This window comes from Numenius arquata, chromosome 12 (assembly GCF_964106895.1).
Source record: "Numenius arquata chromosome 12, bNumArq3.hap1.1, whole genome shotgun sequence".
NCBI classification, from domain to species: Eukaryota; Metazoa; Chordata; class Aves; order Charadriiformes; family Scolopacidae; genus Numenius; species Numenius arquata.
Genome location: NC_133587.1, coordinates 23,460,110 through 23,477,484, shown reverse-complemented (window position 1 = coordinate 23,477,484; position 17,375 = coordinate 23,460,110). Strand labels below are relative to the sequence as shown.

Sequence of the window (17,375 nt, the reverse complement as noted above, 5' to 3'; positions counted from 1 at the left end):
AAGTTCCTGACAAGATCTTTTCCCAAAACTTTTAAGGAAACTAATATGCAACAAGATAAGAGGAAAGGTCCTTGCTTGGATTAGAAAATAGGAAATAGAAAGTAGGAGTAAAGGGAAGGTAACAAGCAATGGAATCATGCAGGAACCTTTCATATATTTGTGGATATTTACATGGGCTTGAGAGATGACTGGATCAATTAATGGAAATAAATAAAATAAGATTACAGATGTGAGATCTGGTTCTGAAAGACCCCGTACCGTCACTTAGTGGGGGATGTAGGAGTGTACTGGGAAATATGCTTGCTGCTTTATTAACTCTTAAGATACTTCTGGCTACTGCCAGAGGTAGGATACCAGTCTGATGTGACCAATTTTTATATTCTGACATTATGTGTTCATATTATATTCTTGGACAAGAAAATATGTTGGAGTGTCATGCACAACACTACAGATCATAATAAGATACAGATGAATTCCATGTACTCAAATGTGTTGCTGTGATTTTATTCATGATAATAAAGGTTAATAGCCATGTAAATGTTCACAGGATTAGTGTTCTCTTTGGAAAAGATAACAGTAAAAGACCAAAAAGCTCATCTACAAACCCCAAAACATCTTAAGCAAACAAATTTAATAAAAGATTAAAATACTCACTGGAGAGCCATCACTCCAGGCAAATCCTTCATCTGGATTCAAGGAAAATATACCCAGCCAAACTCTTTGAAAGCTGCAGCCAGTGCCACTAACAGAAATTACAAGGCAGAGCAGTGTGTAAACATTAGCACAAAAACCAACCAGAAACATATCATTAATCTTTCTAGAACAAATTGTAAAGTGCAGTGAGGTTGTCATAATTGCCATATCTTTGGCATATCTTTGGTGAAGGGTATACAGATGCATATGTTCCTCACAGAAATATCTAATATTTCTATGGCTCAGTGGCAATGGCTTATTTATCAGACTTTAGTATTGATATTGTATTTCTTCTATGTTCTGTTTTCTTAGGAAAGGCCTTAACAGATTCTGAAAATGGTCTCAGCATTGACTACTACAAGGTGAGACAAAAGTAAAAATATTGTTCACATTTTCTACCCTACTAAAAATACCACTCCCCACAATTTCACGTATTTCTAAATTATATCTAGTAATTGTGGTACTAGTACTGCTAGGTACCTACTGCTTGTTTTTTTTTCATTTCCTGGATAGAAACAACTCTTTGATTCATGAAACAGTTAAAAACATTCATGAATAGATAAAATTTGAAACTATGACAGGTTTTTTGGCTTTTGAGGAATCCATATGTTTCAGAAATCTTCTAAGAGCGTTCATAATAGTTCATATGAAACATCTCTTAAATCTGGTAAGATAAACATACAGCAGATACTCACTACATTGCACTTCTTAGTAACTGTATCTCCTCTTTACTGTTAATGGTGACCAGATCCCCTCCTATTTGTCTACAAAAATCTCGAGCTTCAAGCCATGATTTCTTTTTAGTATTTGATCTGCCAAAACACTATGGAAAGACTACTTTAAAACATATTATCTATGTTATAATAAAGTAAAGAAACAACCAAGTAAAAGTCCATAAGAGAAATAGCATTAACTACTGTTCATAAAATTTTTGCACTAGAATTGTCTAGCTAGTTAGTGTAGTGGTGACAAACAAAGGAAAGGAATTGCTAGAAAGGAATACGATTCCCTTTAACCTGGAGGAGGGCCCAAGTCACCTTCCAAAGGAAGGGAAAGGAGAGTGGTTGTGGCAGTGAGGCAAGATGGCCTGGTAGGAGTCTGAAGATACAGGCAAAAGAAAGACCTCATGGTGGTTTACATCTCCCACTTTAAATTTGCAATATGGTGTCTAACATTTTGGTAGTTTCATACAGAAGAAGCAAAAGTTTGACCAAAACTAAAAATCATGATTTGGAGATAAAGGAGTCCAAGGAAATACCATTCCAGCTGACCTTGAAAGAAATAATAAAAAACCCAAACACAATAAAAAGGCAAGGACTTGTTAATTCAAATAATGCAGTAATAAATATTGACATATCACACTTAACACATTTCTATTCTGCATGATCCCAAATCAGTGCTTGCACGCTATCCTCATTTCTTGTTCAAAGTCCTTTTGTACGCCTGCTCAGGCATAACTGGTTGCACTTCAAACACAAGTTATCTGTAGCTTTGCATCTGAAATTCTCTGATAAATGTCCTTCATAAACACTGGTTTAATTAACTTTTCGTGTGACATCTTATGCTTTATTTTTGGGGTAATATGCTTATCTTAGCAAGGTCCAGCCTTTGGCATTGTGCTGCCTGTGGATAGACTTCACTGTTTCTCTACTTTGCTCCCTAAGTCTCACACACCCCAGATAAATATGGGATCTTTGAACAACCTACTGACCATATCTGAGATAAAAAGCCATGCCAACAGCAAACTTTGCTGCTTCTGCTATTTTAATACAGAATTTCAATTTTGCTCTCCCAATAATCTTGGAAATAGTATATTATTTCCTCTTTTTATTTTTTTCTCTTTTTCTTATGTCTTTCTAGGTGCTTGATATTTACTTTCCTCTTCATCCATTTTCTGCTCCGATTTATACTACCCCCAGGGCAAAAAATTCCTCATTTGCTTTCCTGTGTCCTTCTCCCTACCCTTGTCTCCAGTCCCTTCACCTTGTCTTTCTTCTTTAGTTTATCCTGTTTTATGGATAATTCCTGGAGATGTTTGGTAGGGGTTTTTTTTTGTTTTGGGTTTGGGTTTTTTTTGGCCATATTCCAATCTCAAATATTGCAAAATGAAGATGTCGCTTCCTTTTTCTTGACTGTTTTTTTTTTTTTTTTTTAACCAAGCAGTTCAAAGACTTGCTTCTTCTTTTAACTATTTAAGCACTTACTTTAAAGCAGGAACTACTATGGTGGTTTGATACCCAGCCTTCAGGGCAAGTGGGGACTGCAGCAGTAGTTGGAGTAGGTGGAGATGTTGCACCCTTTGCCCACTGCTTACAGATATATTTTTGCTTTGTCTCACAGTCAATAACATCCCATAATCCAGTTGCAGTCCCAGTTCTCATGGCCACACATCCTGGCTTACTTCCTTTATGAGAAACAAAAACCATGTTAGATATTTTATACAGTTTAATTTTTTTAATTCTTACTTAAAATCTTTGAGCAGCATCCTTTCCCTTCTTGCCATACAACAACACTTGAATAGCAGAGTTATATTTTAGGTGTCACCTCACTATTTCACATTTTCCAAAGCATAGGCTTTCAAACAGACCATTGTGGGACGCTGTTGGTAAACACTCTTCCTCCATAAAAAATAGCCCCTCAAAAATAGCCGCCATTAAAAAACCTCACCTGCTATTCCCTGCATTTTAACTACACTTATTATTCATGTAAGAGCTTTCCTGTGTCAGGTCAGATATTAGCTGAAAGGCTTTTGGTAGTTGAGATAGACAACACTAACTAGATTTCCCTTATTTACATGCTTTTGGTTCCTATGGGGAGCTCCAGGAGATGCGTGAGTATGACCTCCCTTTACACAAGTAATTTTATATATCTTTCCTAGTACATCCTCTTTATCCTATTCCTTATTACAGATTCAGTTAATTTACCGATGACCCTTTTGCATTTTTTTTTCAATTTTTATTTTCCACTTTATAACATCACTGCAGTTTTTTTGAGATATTTTTTAGACAAATGATTGCTAGGAAGGACATAGTATAACTTCAGGAGAGCAGATTCCCTCATGGCATTTTGAAATATTGTTTCCTATGCGTCTGCACTGTTTCAGTATAATCCCATGAATGTAGTTTTCTCAGCACCCCAAGTTAAAAACAAAAAAACAAAAAAAACAACAAAAAAGTTATAATCATTTTTTATATTGTAATTTTATAATTCTAATGTAAAAACCTTATTACAGTTGCTCTGTTTCAAACTCTTCTCCCAGGCTAATATTACCACTAGAGAGATAAGTGTGGGATAGTGTCAGGAGCTGCCTGTAACTCCTGTTTATCAGAAAGAAGGCAATTTTTTAGATTCTGATCTTTCTGAACATTAGCCATACCAGATGTCCTAATAAAAAACTGCAGTTCAAATTGTTCCTTTGAAATTAAATGATGGGTTTAAAAAACTGCCAGTTCTTGTAAAATATACCCAAAGCTTAAAGCATAAAATTCAGAGGACATTGCCAATGCAAACCCAAATAGGGACCACAACTGCAGAGAGCACCCGCCATCCACTGTCACAGCACCTACCAGGCATTGTTGCACCCCAGTGCGTAAAGGAGACGGCTTCACCGTTGGTCCACCTGAAAGTGCCTTGGACCTCCATGTCAGAGAGACCAAGCCAGAAATATTTCTCAGGCCTCAGGCCAACAAGACTGGTCAAATAGGCTTGTTCATACCTGTAAAAGGGATCATAATGATGCAAATGAAATCTAAACCCTACTTGTCTAATTTGTTATGAATCGTTTTCTCCTTTTCCTTGCTTGAGACTCACAGAGAGGATCTTATGATGGGATTCTGACTGTGGATAAGTCATCAAAGAAAAGTACGACTTTTTTTTTGTTCAACTAGAGACCTTGTCTGCAAATTGGATAATTTGCTGATTGAGTTTTTGTTAGAATTGAGCAGTAGTTCCAGGAGTATTTTAAAAGATACAACTTTTATCTATTTAAAAGCAAAGGAAAAGTCATTATCATACCGATTTTCAACTGTGGCTAAGTAACCTTTTTCTTCTTCACAAGTGGTGTTTGCTTCTGAAAATGTTGCTGGAACATATCCAGCAAAATAGCAGTAAGTCCCATATCTTCTCCAGCCCTGTAACATGATATCAGGATTTCCATATAACTTTAAAATAATTGTGATATCATGTAGTGAGTGAGCTATACCATTTAAAAATGAATGAAACACAATAATCATTAACATTATGAATTAGAAAACTTTTTCAGTGAAATTACAGATTCCTTCTAAGCTGTTTCTGTAAACAGATTAATACAATTTAAAGTAACTGAGAGATTGAAACTTCATAATAAATAATAAAAATAATTCTATATGTAAATAATATAAATAATTCAAAAAATTCGAGAAGATTCTGAGAGGAGGTACTCGTTTGATCTCGGAAATTTTGTTCCATTCCTATGTACTTACTTTTTTGCAACCTGCATCAGTAATTTCCTTTTCTCCAGCTGTTTGTGATTTAGGTTTTCTTTTACAAATGTAACCAGCTTTCTTCTCACAGACATAGTCTGCCCAATAGCCATACTGTGAGGCAGGAAAAAGAATGAAATAACAATGAGATTAAGATGAATAATCTAAAGAAAATTAATATATTTCTTCCTTTATAATGAAAACTATTAATCTTCTTTCGCTTTTTATTTTGAAACAAGTGTAACTTTTTTCCTTATCCAGTCACCCTAGTTGATTACAAAAATATATCTGCTCACACTCAGTGAAATGGTAGGCTATGGATAGTACGACTACAGCTGGTAGTGATGAGACAGGGTGCGGGGAGGCAGTCCCCAACCTGTTCTGCGCAGACAGTTGTGCCACGCAGTGATGGGCAAATGAGCAGGCAGGAGGGAGGCAGCAGGGATCACCACATGCCACCATTGCCATCAGAGGAAAAGGAGCAGGAGAATGTACTCAAACTACATTTGGAGACCTGTTTTATTTTACCAAATAATTTCATTGATGACTTTCAGATAAAGAGAAAATTTCATCAGTGATGCAGTAATGCTTTCATTTCATTTTATTTTTTTTTTTAATGAAAGATTATATTTGAGTCTCATCCTTTGTCTCTATATCCCTTTTTCTGGCCTTAGCCAGCTGCTGAAATAATGGGGAGCATCATTCTTTTGTTAAGAAGATAGTTTTGATATTAAAATAAAATATGTATTGAATAAAGTTACCTGGCCCTTGATCAGTACACAATCTTCTGGCCTGTTGTTTGTAGTGGATGGTTCTCCCAGGTGCCATTTTGTGTATGTCACTGGTGTACCATCACTCCATTCAAAATACATTTGAACCTTATGATCATTCAGCCCAATCCATAGCTTGTCTGTTTGCTCTAAAACATGGAAACACAAAACTAGAAAAGACATCTTATGCCCCTGCATCCTTTTCATGGCAACCTCGAGGTCTAGAACATATAATCCTTTTCATAAATTTATAAAACATAAAATTATTTAGTTTGTTGCATCATCATTTTATAAATTAGTATTTTCACATAGAATAAAGACAGTAAGCTTTGGAAAACTGGGCTGCAATGACATCCCTGCACTGGATCAGAAAATTTCGCTTCTCCTCCTCCTCGTAGCAGTGGTAGAAGAGTAAACTACTATCCTAAAGTTAATACACTGTGGTGATATGATAGAACTGTAAATAGTTATTTTTTAGGTTTTGTTGCACTGATCAGAATTCAAAGTACTGTTTTTATGTCACTTGCAGTGTGAATGTTTTAAGCTTCTTTCAAAAACATGAAAAAGCAGAGAACCCCTGTAAGCCCAGCCCCCAAACCCAAGATCAATTGTTCAGGCAATAAGTAAAATCAGAGTTTTGACAATATCCAAAACTCAGCAGGGGAAGGCTGTCAGCAACCGGATCTAACTTTGAGTCTGGCCCTGCTGCAAGCTGAGGCTGGACCAAACGACCTCTAGGGTTCATTCTGGCCTAAACCAGTGTATGATCCTATGGTTTTAGACACTTTTAACAAAACGAAAGCAAAGAAAATGAAAGGTAAATTTAGACAACCTTCACAAAAACAAGAAAGAGAGAAATAAAGATGTGGAAGGATATTCACAATTTCTTCAGTAGTCATTAAACTGGCATATGATACCAGAATCAAAAAGTATAAGAAACCAAAAATATCTCCTTGTATGGTTGGACATTAAGCAGAAAAATGAACACTTTCTGAAGAAAGAAATTTTTCTGTCTTGACTATCTTTCATTTTTCATTCCAGTAGTCAATCAGGGCTTTCACTACCTCTAAGCATAAAAAAAAAAAAAGCAAAACGGCTAACAGGGGCAACACGTCTACAGACTCCTCACATTTCTGCCAGTGATATTAAAAATGCCATGGCAAGACCACACTGACATATTAGATCCAGTGACTTGAGTACAGTTCTTTAGGAAGCCCAGGCAACTCCCCCACTTGCTGCCTGGAAACCACTTGGGCTAACTTTGCCAGTTGTTTCCAACTGGCAGAACTAAACTTTTCTTCAGTAGGTTTCTTCCACCACTTCTGCAGGGACCTGTGAACCTGCTGGTCTGAGTGCTGAGTGACCAACGAAGTGCAGAGAATGACCTACAGCCACACTGTAGGTTCCACAAATGCACAGAAAGCAGTACAAATGTGTTGGTTTTCCATAAAAAAACCCCCCACTCTTTCAAAGTGGAAGTTATATCTTGTAATGCTTTCACGAAGAAAGCTTTTCACAGAATCACAGAATCATAGAATGCTTAGAGTTGGAAGGGACCTTAAAGATCATCGAGTTCCAAACCCCCTGCCATGGGCAGAGACACCTCCCACCAGACCAGGTTGCTCAAAGCCCCATCCAGCCTGGCCTTAAACACTTCCAGGGATGGGGCATCCACAACTTCCCTGGGCAACCTGTTCCAGTGCTTCACCACCTCCACAGGAAAGAATTTCCTCCTAAGATCTAATCTAAATCTCCCCTCTTCCAATTTAAAACCATTACCCCTTGTCCTGTCACTACATTTCCTGACAGAGTTCCTCTCCGGCTCTCCTGTAGGCTCCCTTCAGATATTGGAAGGCTGCTATGAGGTCTCCCCAGAGCCTTCCCTTCTCCAGGCTGAACAATCCCAGCTCTCTCAGCCTGTCTTCATAGTTGGAAGGGACCTTTGAGATCATCGAGTCCAACCACAAAAAAACCCAACCAACCAACCAAACAAAAAAAACCCCAAAAACCCACCCACAACCACACCCCACACCCACCCACAAACAGACACAACCCAACAATCTCGGGCACTGGAGCATGCCCTGAAGTGCCATGTCTACATGTTTCTTAAATACCTCCAGGGATGGCGACTCCACCACCTCCCTGGGCAGGCTGTTCCAGTGCCTGACCACCCTCTCAGGAAAGTCATTCTTCCTCATATCTAACCTAAACCTCCCCTGCCGCAACTGCAGACCATTTCCTCTGCTCCTGTCATTATTCCCTTGGGAGAAGATGCCAACACCCACCTCTCTACACCCTCCTTTCAGGGAGTTGTAGAGGGCAATGAGGTCTCCCCTCAGCCTCCTCTTCTCCAAACTAAACATGCCCAGTTTCCTCAGCCTCTCCTCGTATGACTTCTTCTCTAGACCCCTCACCAGCTTGGTGGCTCTCCTCTGGACATGCTCCAGCAGCTCAATGTCCTTCCTGTAGTGAGGGGCCCAGAACTGAACACAGCCCTCGAGGTGAGGCCTCACCAGTGCCCAGTACAGAGGCACCATCACTGCCCTACTCCTGCTGGCCACGCTGTTCCTGATACAGGCCCGGATGCCGTTGGCCTTCTTGGCCACCTGGGCACACTGCTGGCTCATGTTAAGCCGGCTGTCCACCAACACTCCCAGGTCCTTTTCTGCTGGGCAGCTTTCCAGCTGCTCTTCCCCAAGCCTGTAGCATTACCTGGGGTTCTCACTGGGATGACTGTTGTCCTCTTGCCCTCATGCAAGGCAAAGCCAAGGCAAGGCAGTTGAGTAACCCTCTGCTGAGAGCAAGTTGCAGCACAGAAGAGTGCAACAGTTTTGAAGCAGAAAGCACTGCACCAGCCTAACACCCCTGGACCTCTGGCTTCTTGCATGTCTTTGTCTGCAGTGTTTCATGTTAATTCAATTGTTACATCTCAGTTCAGCTAGCTGGTACTTCTTACGTGCAGAAAAAGGCAAAAGCCCCCTTGGAAACACTCACTGTACCCGAGCTGAGACACTATAAAGCTGTGCTCCTCAAGGCTTTGGATGCTGGCCAGGTGACTCCCTTCCTTCTGACAAGAGGTCAAAGCTTCTTCCCATCCTTTGGTCTCCCTGAAGATCTTGTAACAGTGATTTACATACAGCACCCATCCATCTGGGCAAGTAGCTGGCCCAAAGTCACCTAAGAACAAATGTCAGTGTCTTTGAGGTGTTCAAATGCCATGCAAAGGACATGACACCGAAAATATTTTCACTTACTCTATGCAAAAGTTCTAAACTAAGAATTTTTGTTGGAAATTCTCATTATAAGGAAATGATGGATACAAAACATAGTGAACATAAATACGATTCTAAATCTGACATTTTTAGCTTGGAAAATGAAGGCTTTTTAATACAAGTATTATTTAATACAAATTCTAAGGTTTTTATATAGACAAATGTCTGTAAAAAATACATTACTTTATTAATTTTAGCAGCTTCTGTATTACTGAGTACTTATTTGTCAGTTAAGAGAAATCAGAAATTATCTGCACCTAATATAGAATGCATACGAATTTTAAAAATTATATATATTGATAGAGTGAAAGTCATCTAGACAGGTTTACAACTAGATGTATACACACAGAAACACCAATTGGGAAATCTTTATTCACTTAAAATATGTTTTATGCTTGCAATGTGTCAATCTTTCTTCCTTTAGATTTTTTTTTACTAAAGTCCCTCTTCTGAAAAATAATTTTTGGTTTATTCTCCATTGTCATGCTTAGTAGTGTGTATATTCAAAGAGGAGATATGACTAACAAACCACAGACAGATAGGAGAAGTTGCCTGTTCTTTGCTTTTACCCGTTTCATTCTATGTGTTATGGGACTGGAGATCGGCCTAGTAAGGGTGCAATGATTGCAAAAAATTAAAACTTATAAACAAGAAAAAATATTGTTTATAAGATAAACAAGAAAAGTACTAAAATTTTCCTACTCTTCCTTGTCAATGTGAATGCTGAGCAATTCAGATGACAGCCTCTACTTTTAATTACCAATGTGTAGCAACATACCTGAGGAAACCAAGGTAAAGTCTTTTTTCTTACAAACATAACCAAGTTTCTGATCACATTCCAAATTTTGCCATTTTGCTTTTTTTTCAGGATTCAAAACCACACAGAGTTTTCCAGATTCTGGAGAGGGGCTTCCTTTGGGAAAGGTACAGGGGAAAAAAAAAAAAAAAAAAAGTTAACTTTTCTGAAAGGCAAATACAGCTCTAAGCTCTAAAATCACTCCTGGCTGAAGTGACAGCCCCAAAGATCACATCTGTCCCATCTTTGGCAAGAACTGAGGTAGGGCTCCGGTAGTGGGAATGTCTGTATGAAAATAAGTGGGTATGAACATGTAGCCCACTCACAGTTTTGTGGCCAGACATGAGAAATGGAAGACTGTATATTTTTGGGAAAGATATTATTGCTTTTGGAGCTAAGATATTTTTGCAATAGATAGAAGTTTCTGGCTTATATTGCTATAAAAACAAAACAAAACAAACTTTTTCTAAAGCTAAATCAAGAAAAGCTAAAATACATGTTGTTTTGGTGGCTTAATGCTAAAGTCCTTCTTTTTCTCATGCCCATATCTCATGGTACATCTATCTGATAATATAAATTAAAGCAGTATTTGAGGTGTGTATATTTTTTCTTTGGGAATACAGAATCAAAGTCACGGCTACCTGGAGCCCAGTTTAAGTACCGGAAAGGGCTGTTTCCAATCCATTCCCATCCACTCCTCAAGTCCAGTCTGTTGAGTCCAATCCACAGTGCCGAATCTATACCTTCTGTTAACTCTAAGTAACCAAAAGGAGATAAATGATTTTATAAATCACTTTTTTAATTAGAAATAGTCACTAATAGTGTCTCTAGGAAGACTTACAATTGTTAAATATCTAACTACAGTTATATTTAGATACTGGGGTACCTGATAAATTGAATTATGCCAAAGCTTTGATTACCATAAAAAGCAAAGAAAAAAATCTCTCTCATTCTATCACCTAGTGCAAAGTGAGCAAAGGTGAGATGCAACAGAATAATTTCGGAATGAAAGGATTTCTGTAGAATAGCCTAAATTCTTCTCAAGATTGGAGTTATTTAAGTAGAAATATTGGTAACTGTGTAAGTAGAAACAATAATACTAAGGCTCTTAGAAGTTAAATTCATCCATAAAAATAACAAGAGAGACTTTTTCCATACCATTTCTATAGCAATTCATGGTTAGGTAGAGACATGATTTGGGATCTATGAATAACTGATATCTTTCACTTTGACAAATGAATGAGAAACTTAGATGTCAAACCACATTTGACACAAAACACATATTTATTTTGGCACAAAAGTATTCCTTTTCTGTTATTTTCAAATTTTTTTAAAGGTTGCTTTTGACCAAAAAAATGGAACTTTCATTTAACTTTCACATTTCTTTTCCTCTTTTAAAAAAATACAATAAATCAATGTACTTCTAATGTAAGATAACACTTTTAAATAGAAAGTTTAACTGTTACACTTGCAGAATGCTGGAACACTTTGAATTCTGTCGAAACTTGGCAGTGATTTTGAGCTGAACCTGCAAATTCTAAAAGATTTTTTTACTTGCTGATGCATATTTAGGCCCATAGATATTAGCCAGAACCATATCAAGCAGCCCTTAGGTGAGATGATGGACTGAACAGATCCTGCATGTAAGTCAGGTTTGGCTTTACTTCCTTACCCTTGAGGTATGTTTGTTCATGAATGTCTGTGATGCTCAATAATTTGGCGTTTTGCTGCTGGCAGCTCTTCCTGGCTTCATGCCATGTGAGAGCCGACTCAGAGTTGATTTGGTAGTGGACATTTGTTACCCGATCCGTTGTCCAGGTGGTGTCTTTATCTGTGGAGAAAAATAATTATTTGGGGGTGATAGTAACTCACCCACAGAAAAATGTGTTGCAGGTTCTCGTTATGCATGGCATTCTCATTAAATATCATCTCTGCTGTTCTTTCAAGAACACTGAAAATGTTACAAGTGGGATGGGGAAGGATGAAGTTAAGGCCTGTAAACTGACAGGTAGAGCTGGCAAATACTGCCTCCAGTTCCGCAAAGGTATATAGTTCAGGAATTACTACAAGGGAAGCAATTGCATAGAAAAAAATACTGCATGGAGTTCTGTCCCAGAAAACCTAGATAAAAAAAAAAAAAGATATGCAACATCTCCTCCTTCTCTTTCTGGAAAACAGATCCCAATGAGAGCTGTGAGGACCAGCTCTAGACCTGAATTTGGCATCTTAGATAAATTTTTTGCAAAGAGCTCCTGGATATGCTTGTCACACAGCTGAAAACCCCAGGCACGGCAACGGTGCTGCACTGCACCCTGCTCCTCTTCCAATTATCTTTGCTTCTTTGGTCTGTTGAAAATCTATACATGCTCAGTAAAGCACAATAAAAAATTGAATCAGATATTTGATTATTCACACAAGCCGATATGAAGTTGAATTAAAAGAACTGAGAGCTGGGACTGGCTTTCAAAAGCTTTAAAAATTATTCATTGACCCTGTGTCACATGTCATTTGGGCTCAGTGCCCTAGGTATCTTTGTAGAGACCTGGAAAGCACATTTGACTATGGATTTGAACCACTCCAAAAGCACATTTTTAATCAACTAGAGTAACTAGAAAGTGATTGAAGTTGTAGAGAAGTACCAGGGATGGGAGGCAGTTGTCAGGATGGGTAGAAAGATTGTTTTCCAGGCAATACGAAGACAGCTTAAAAACATCATGGATAAAAGATCACATTCCACTTAAGCAAAAAAAAAAATATTGACATGAGAATCATACGGACTTAAACATTAGCTTCCTCATTAAGCCTCCTACAGCACTCATTTTTGTGCCCACATCCATCGCAACAGGTGTCCTCAGAGACGGGTTGTACAATGGTGACAGCACACATCCTGCCTGGGAAACAGTGATGAGCTCAAAATTATTGTGCTGCTCAGCAACACCACCACAACTAGTTGGAACTGCATGCTGTTTTACTCTTCCAACACACTTTTCTCCACACCTTTATGCAATATGTGTGTTATTTCCTTGAATAGAGTGCTGCAGGATGTGGCAACGCATCATATACTAAAATACATTCTTGTAAACTATGCATTATTATAAAGATATTCATACTCTGCTAGTGCTGGTTTGCCAATATCACACAGAGGGGAACTGTGTGGGAGCTGGTAACTTACCTTTTGATGGGCAAAACCCATATCGCTGGTCTCTGTCGTAGTCTGCAGTGGTTGCACACCAGAGCCAGCCATCCAACCGGCCAGCGTCTGTGCACTCAGCGTACCATTGCTTATTGTACATGAAAGGGAATACACAGGGTGCCCCGAAAGCATTTCCTAGCAGTGTAAAGGTCTCTGAGAAAACAAAGTGATAAAGATAGTATCGAAAATAGTAATGAATGTAAACTGAAAAATGTGAAGCCTATGCTAATGGCTGAATTGCATCTCAAAGTGCTTTCCATGTCACCTTTCCCTTAACCATAACAAAATTAATTTCAATACTTTTTCAGACTTCAGCTTCTGACACATGTTTTAGAGCAGTGCTATTCTGATGTAAAGTAATATTTCATAGATAAGGTCTACATCTATATTTTTCTTCTGACCAAGATACTTTTGCAAACTGTTAATAATTAACTCCAGAGCTCTACCCTAAGATACTACTATTTTAAACAATGTTAAGATTTATATAAAATGCACAAGAGGAGGAACTAATATATAGATGTCCTGCTTCCTGGAAAAAGTAAACATCAGATCAGACAATCCTTCTCCGGTTTTATTCCAGAGACCACTGAAGTATCTCACATAGAGTGGAGCAGCTCCCACACACAAGGCTTAGGGATTAATACTTCAAATATCCTGTAAAGTGGGTTTTAGAACATTCATTCTGGATGTGGGAGAGACATTCAGAACAGTCAGACTTCAGCTAATCATAAAGGGTAACTACACGGGTAATTATAATTATGCCATGAGCATCCTCATCTGCTGAGTCACAAAAGCCACATTTCCTCCGCCTACACTGGTACTTCCAGCCCTTTCTCAGCTCTCCCATACTGTCTTTCTTTCTTGAGAACGTAATTTAATTTCCATGTTCCTGTACAATAAACTTATTAGTGTTTATACTCTCTATTAACAACGTACTGACAGAGTATGGTGAGGTATGGTGACTTTAGAGAATACTTCTATGTAATGTAAGAGTAAATATGTGTGTGCGTATATGCTAATATATAATAAATATTTAAAGAATACTTATTATAATACTTATAATACTAATATAATATAATGCATACACGCTATTTTAGTGTATATTTTATTATATATGTATGTACATAATACTTGATCATAAATATGAAATTAAATTCAAGGGTAACTCACGCAATATACTGATTTTCTAAAACTCTGATGGTCACCAATGGAATCAAAATAGTCAGAGCCGAAGATTCAAAACACTGTAACACTCACAAGGAAAGTGCAAAGGATGAAAGAATCCATTTTCTGTACCTTCATAAGCCTGGGAACATAAAACATCCATGGCTCCGTAGATCTTCCAATTATTCTTTGCACTCAGTCCCTTCTTTAACAAAACATTATCATGTTCTCCATTGCCAGGACTGAAAAACAAATTTTCTGCTTGGATTGCAAGGAGGCTTTCATTTCTGCATTCCCACCACTGGAGCTCACTCATTGGATTACATGGATACAGGGAAATCACAGCCTGATCCTCCTTCGACTGCACCCCCAGGCACAGGTTCAGTCTCACACTCATAAGCTGATGATCAGTGATCCACCTGAATTTTTGTAATTCATTATCTTGATGGCAAGTGGCAGTTCTAACCGACTGCGTGACAGAAGCCTGGAGGCAGACCTTGTTGACTTTATTATATATTAAAAATGTTTCAGTGTCTGTAAAACAAAACAATAGAAAGTAAAGGGTTAATATAGAATATATATATATGGTGGATATGTGACGTAATTCTGCCTCCCATTCACAAGAGCAAGGAGCCATTGCATTCATATCAAACACAAACATGATGTTTTTGAACAGAGTCCAAAGCAACATCAATTTTATTGATTAAAAAGCACTAAGGTAGATAATAGGATATGTATTTCTTTTTTATATGTCACCATAGTGTGGATTAGCAGAATACTGCACAGTCAGCAGCATCAGCAGAGCTGGGCACAGCTTGTTGGATTGATTTACATCCCTCAGTCATACTGCTGTCAACATCACCCTGTCTCCATCTGCACGGCTTTGCAGACCTCCAACCTCTACAAACTTCCCTCACCCTGACAGATCTTACTGGTCTCCTGGTGGGGTCACAGCCATCTTTGCTGAGCTATTTGTCTTTCCCTTCTCAAATCCACACATATAAATGTGGGTGAACACCTCTGGGCCTCACAGGGGGTACTCTGGGCTCATTGGCCTTGCTCACCTACAAGACCTGCAGTGTCTACTGTGAGCCATTGTAGTGTAAAACTGGCAATGACGTTGGGAAACCAATCGCAGTGAGAAAATAGCAAGGACTGGATAGTAGTGACATCTGACCAACACTTGGCAATGTTGAAAGGCTGGTGGAAGTTAGAAAGTCCACCTCTAAGAGAAAATGTGTCCTCAGCTCTCCAGGCAGAATCATAGAATGATAGAATCATTCAGGTTGGAAGAGACCCTTGGGATCATCGAGTCCAACCATCAACCCCACTCTATAAAGTTCTCCCCTACACCATACCCCCAACACCACATCTAAAGGACTCTTAAACACATTCAGGGATGGTGACTCAACCACCTCCCTGGGCAGCCTATTCCAGTGTCTGACCACTCTTTCTGTGAAGAACTGTTTCCTAATGTCCAGTCTAAACCTACCTCGTTGCAGCTTGAAGCCATTCCCTCTTGTTCTAGGGATAGTTTCTCTGATCGCGTCTACAGTGTTGGCTCCAATATGAAGTAGAAGTAGCGGAGCTAATTTCAGTCCTACAGTGAGTTTATCAGTAGCAGCAGTGAATCATGCCTATCAATTTGCTCTGCTGCTTTGTGGTGTACTTTGTCACCCACCCAGTTGAATTTCCTTCCAAAGCTTGTGGGATTCGTAATCAATTTTGGTCCCTGATACGTCTCTTGACCATTGGGTGTCATATATAATCAAAATGTATTTAAAAATCTAAAGAAATTTCATTTTAAAAGCCTGGAAAAAAGTTTAAATCAATTTAGATAATATACAGTACACTGAGAACAGCTATTCTAGTCTACCATGATACCATGAGCAATAAAAAAACCCAAACCCAACCAAAGCACATACTCTGAGACAGTTTTACTGAGGAGTTACAAAGCTAAAAGGATTTAATCTTAAACATTCAGGTCTCTAAAAGCCACCTGTTTAACATCGACAATAGAAGTGCAGCTAAAGGGCTGGTAGTAATAGTGTCACTGCAATTCTACAATAACTTTACTAAACTTAATCCAACTTTATTTCACACAAATTTTACTTTATCTCCTTTATCAATGTCAGTGAATTCAGTGAGTCTGTTCAAAAGAGTGAGTGAAAATAATCTTCTTTGTAAGCACTAAATCTTTCTGGATTACACAGCCATTATCTGAGAACACCTTCATATTCTACAAATAATTCCAGATTTCACCACTCCTTCAGTTTTTCCTGCCTGATTTTGCTAACCATTACCCAGACACCAACAGCTCAAAAATCAGAACACAGAAGTAAAGAACAAAAAAAAAAAAAAAAAGAGAGAGTGAGAAAAAAAAAACCCCACGACATTTAAACATATTTTATGATTTTCTTAGGTCTGGTCCTCTGGCGTTATTGAAATTATATTGCCACTATATATGAATAAAATCATTAAGAATTCAGTCTTTGCTTCCTTCACTGTCCATTTCTTTTTCCAGCTAGATCCCGCCTTTGCCTTTGAAAGGTTCCCCATCTCTCTGTCTATAATGTACATATAGGCACTGCCACAGAACCATAAAGCACATAGAAATGCCAGAGGACATGGAGGCACTTTCACAGACACCTTTACAGGAGGCAAGCGGATGGCACTTACCCACCAGCGGCACAGCACTGTGAACCAGAGAGAGAACAAGCAAGAGCCGGGAGAACATCATTGCCAATGATGTTTTCTCTTCTTCCCTTCACCAAAAGCCATATGATGAGAGTCGCTGGCCATACAGTGCTGAAGAGAGAACACTGACCAGTCCTCCCCAGTTTCGAAGGCCGGATGGCTGGATAGAAAGCTCCGAGTGCTAAATAAGGAAATATTCTGTCACATGCCACATTTCAAAAAAACAAGACCACACAGCACAAATTTTGCCTTTGGAAAAAGAATGAGTTCTCACTGAGGGCAAGCCATGCTGTCTTCAGAAAGCAGGTGATGCACAGAACATTCTGTCTC

At 38.5% G+C, this 17,375-nt stretch overlaps 1 protein-coding gene across 1 annotated transcript in view; it reads right to left on the bottom strand.

Moving 5' to 3' along the window:
• Positions 1–17,088, bottom strand: part of LOC141471264 (macrophage mannose receptor 1-like) — a 34,456-nt gene extending 17,368 nt beyond the window's left edge. Inside the window, exons 1-14 of the mRNA XM_074157698.1 lie at positions 17,028–17,088; positions 14,481–14,882; positions 13,164–13,337; positions 11,664–11,822; positions 10,633–10,746; positions 9,974–10,108; positions 8,918–9,100; positions 5,915–6,072; positions 5,154–5,267; positions 4,708–4,823; positions 4,260–4,408; positions 2,898–3,097; positions 1,389–1,516; positions 655–742 (exon numbers count right to left, since the gene is read on the bottom strand). Of these exons, the coding sequence (XP_074013799.1) occupies positions 655–742; positions 1,389–1,516; positions 2,898–3,097; positions 4,260–4,408; positions 4,708–4,823; positions 5,154–5,267; positions 5,915–6,072; positions 8,918–9,100; positions 9,974–10,108; positions 10,633–10,746; positions 11,664–11,822; positions 13,164–13,337; positions 14,481–14,882; positions 17,028–17,088 (2,181 nt within the window). The remainder of the gene's footprint in view (positions 1–654; positions 743–1,388; positions 1,517–2,897; positions 3,098–4,259; positions 4,409–4,707; positions 4,824–5,153; positions 5,268–5,914; positions 6,073–8,917; positions 9,101–9,973; positions 10,109–10,632; positions 10,747–11,663; positions 11,823–13,163; positions 13,338–14,480; positions 14,883–17,027) is intronic.
• Between the last annotated feature and the right edge of the window lie 287 nt (positions 17,089–17,375).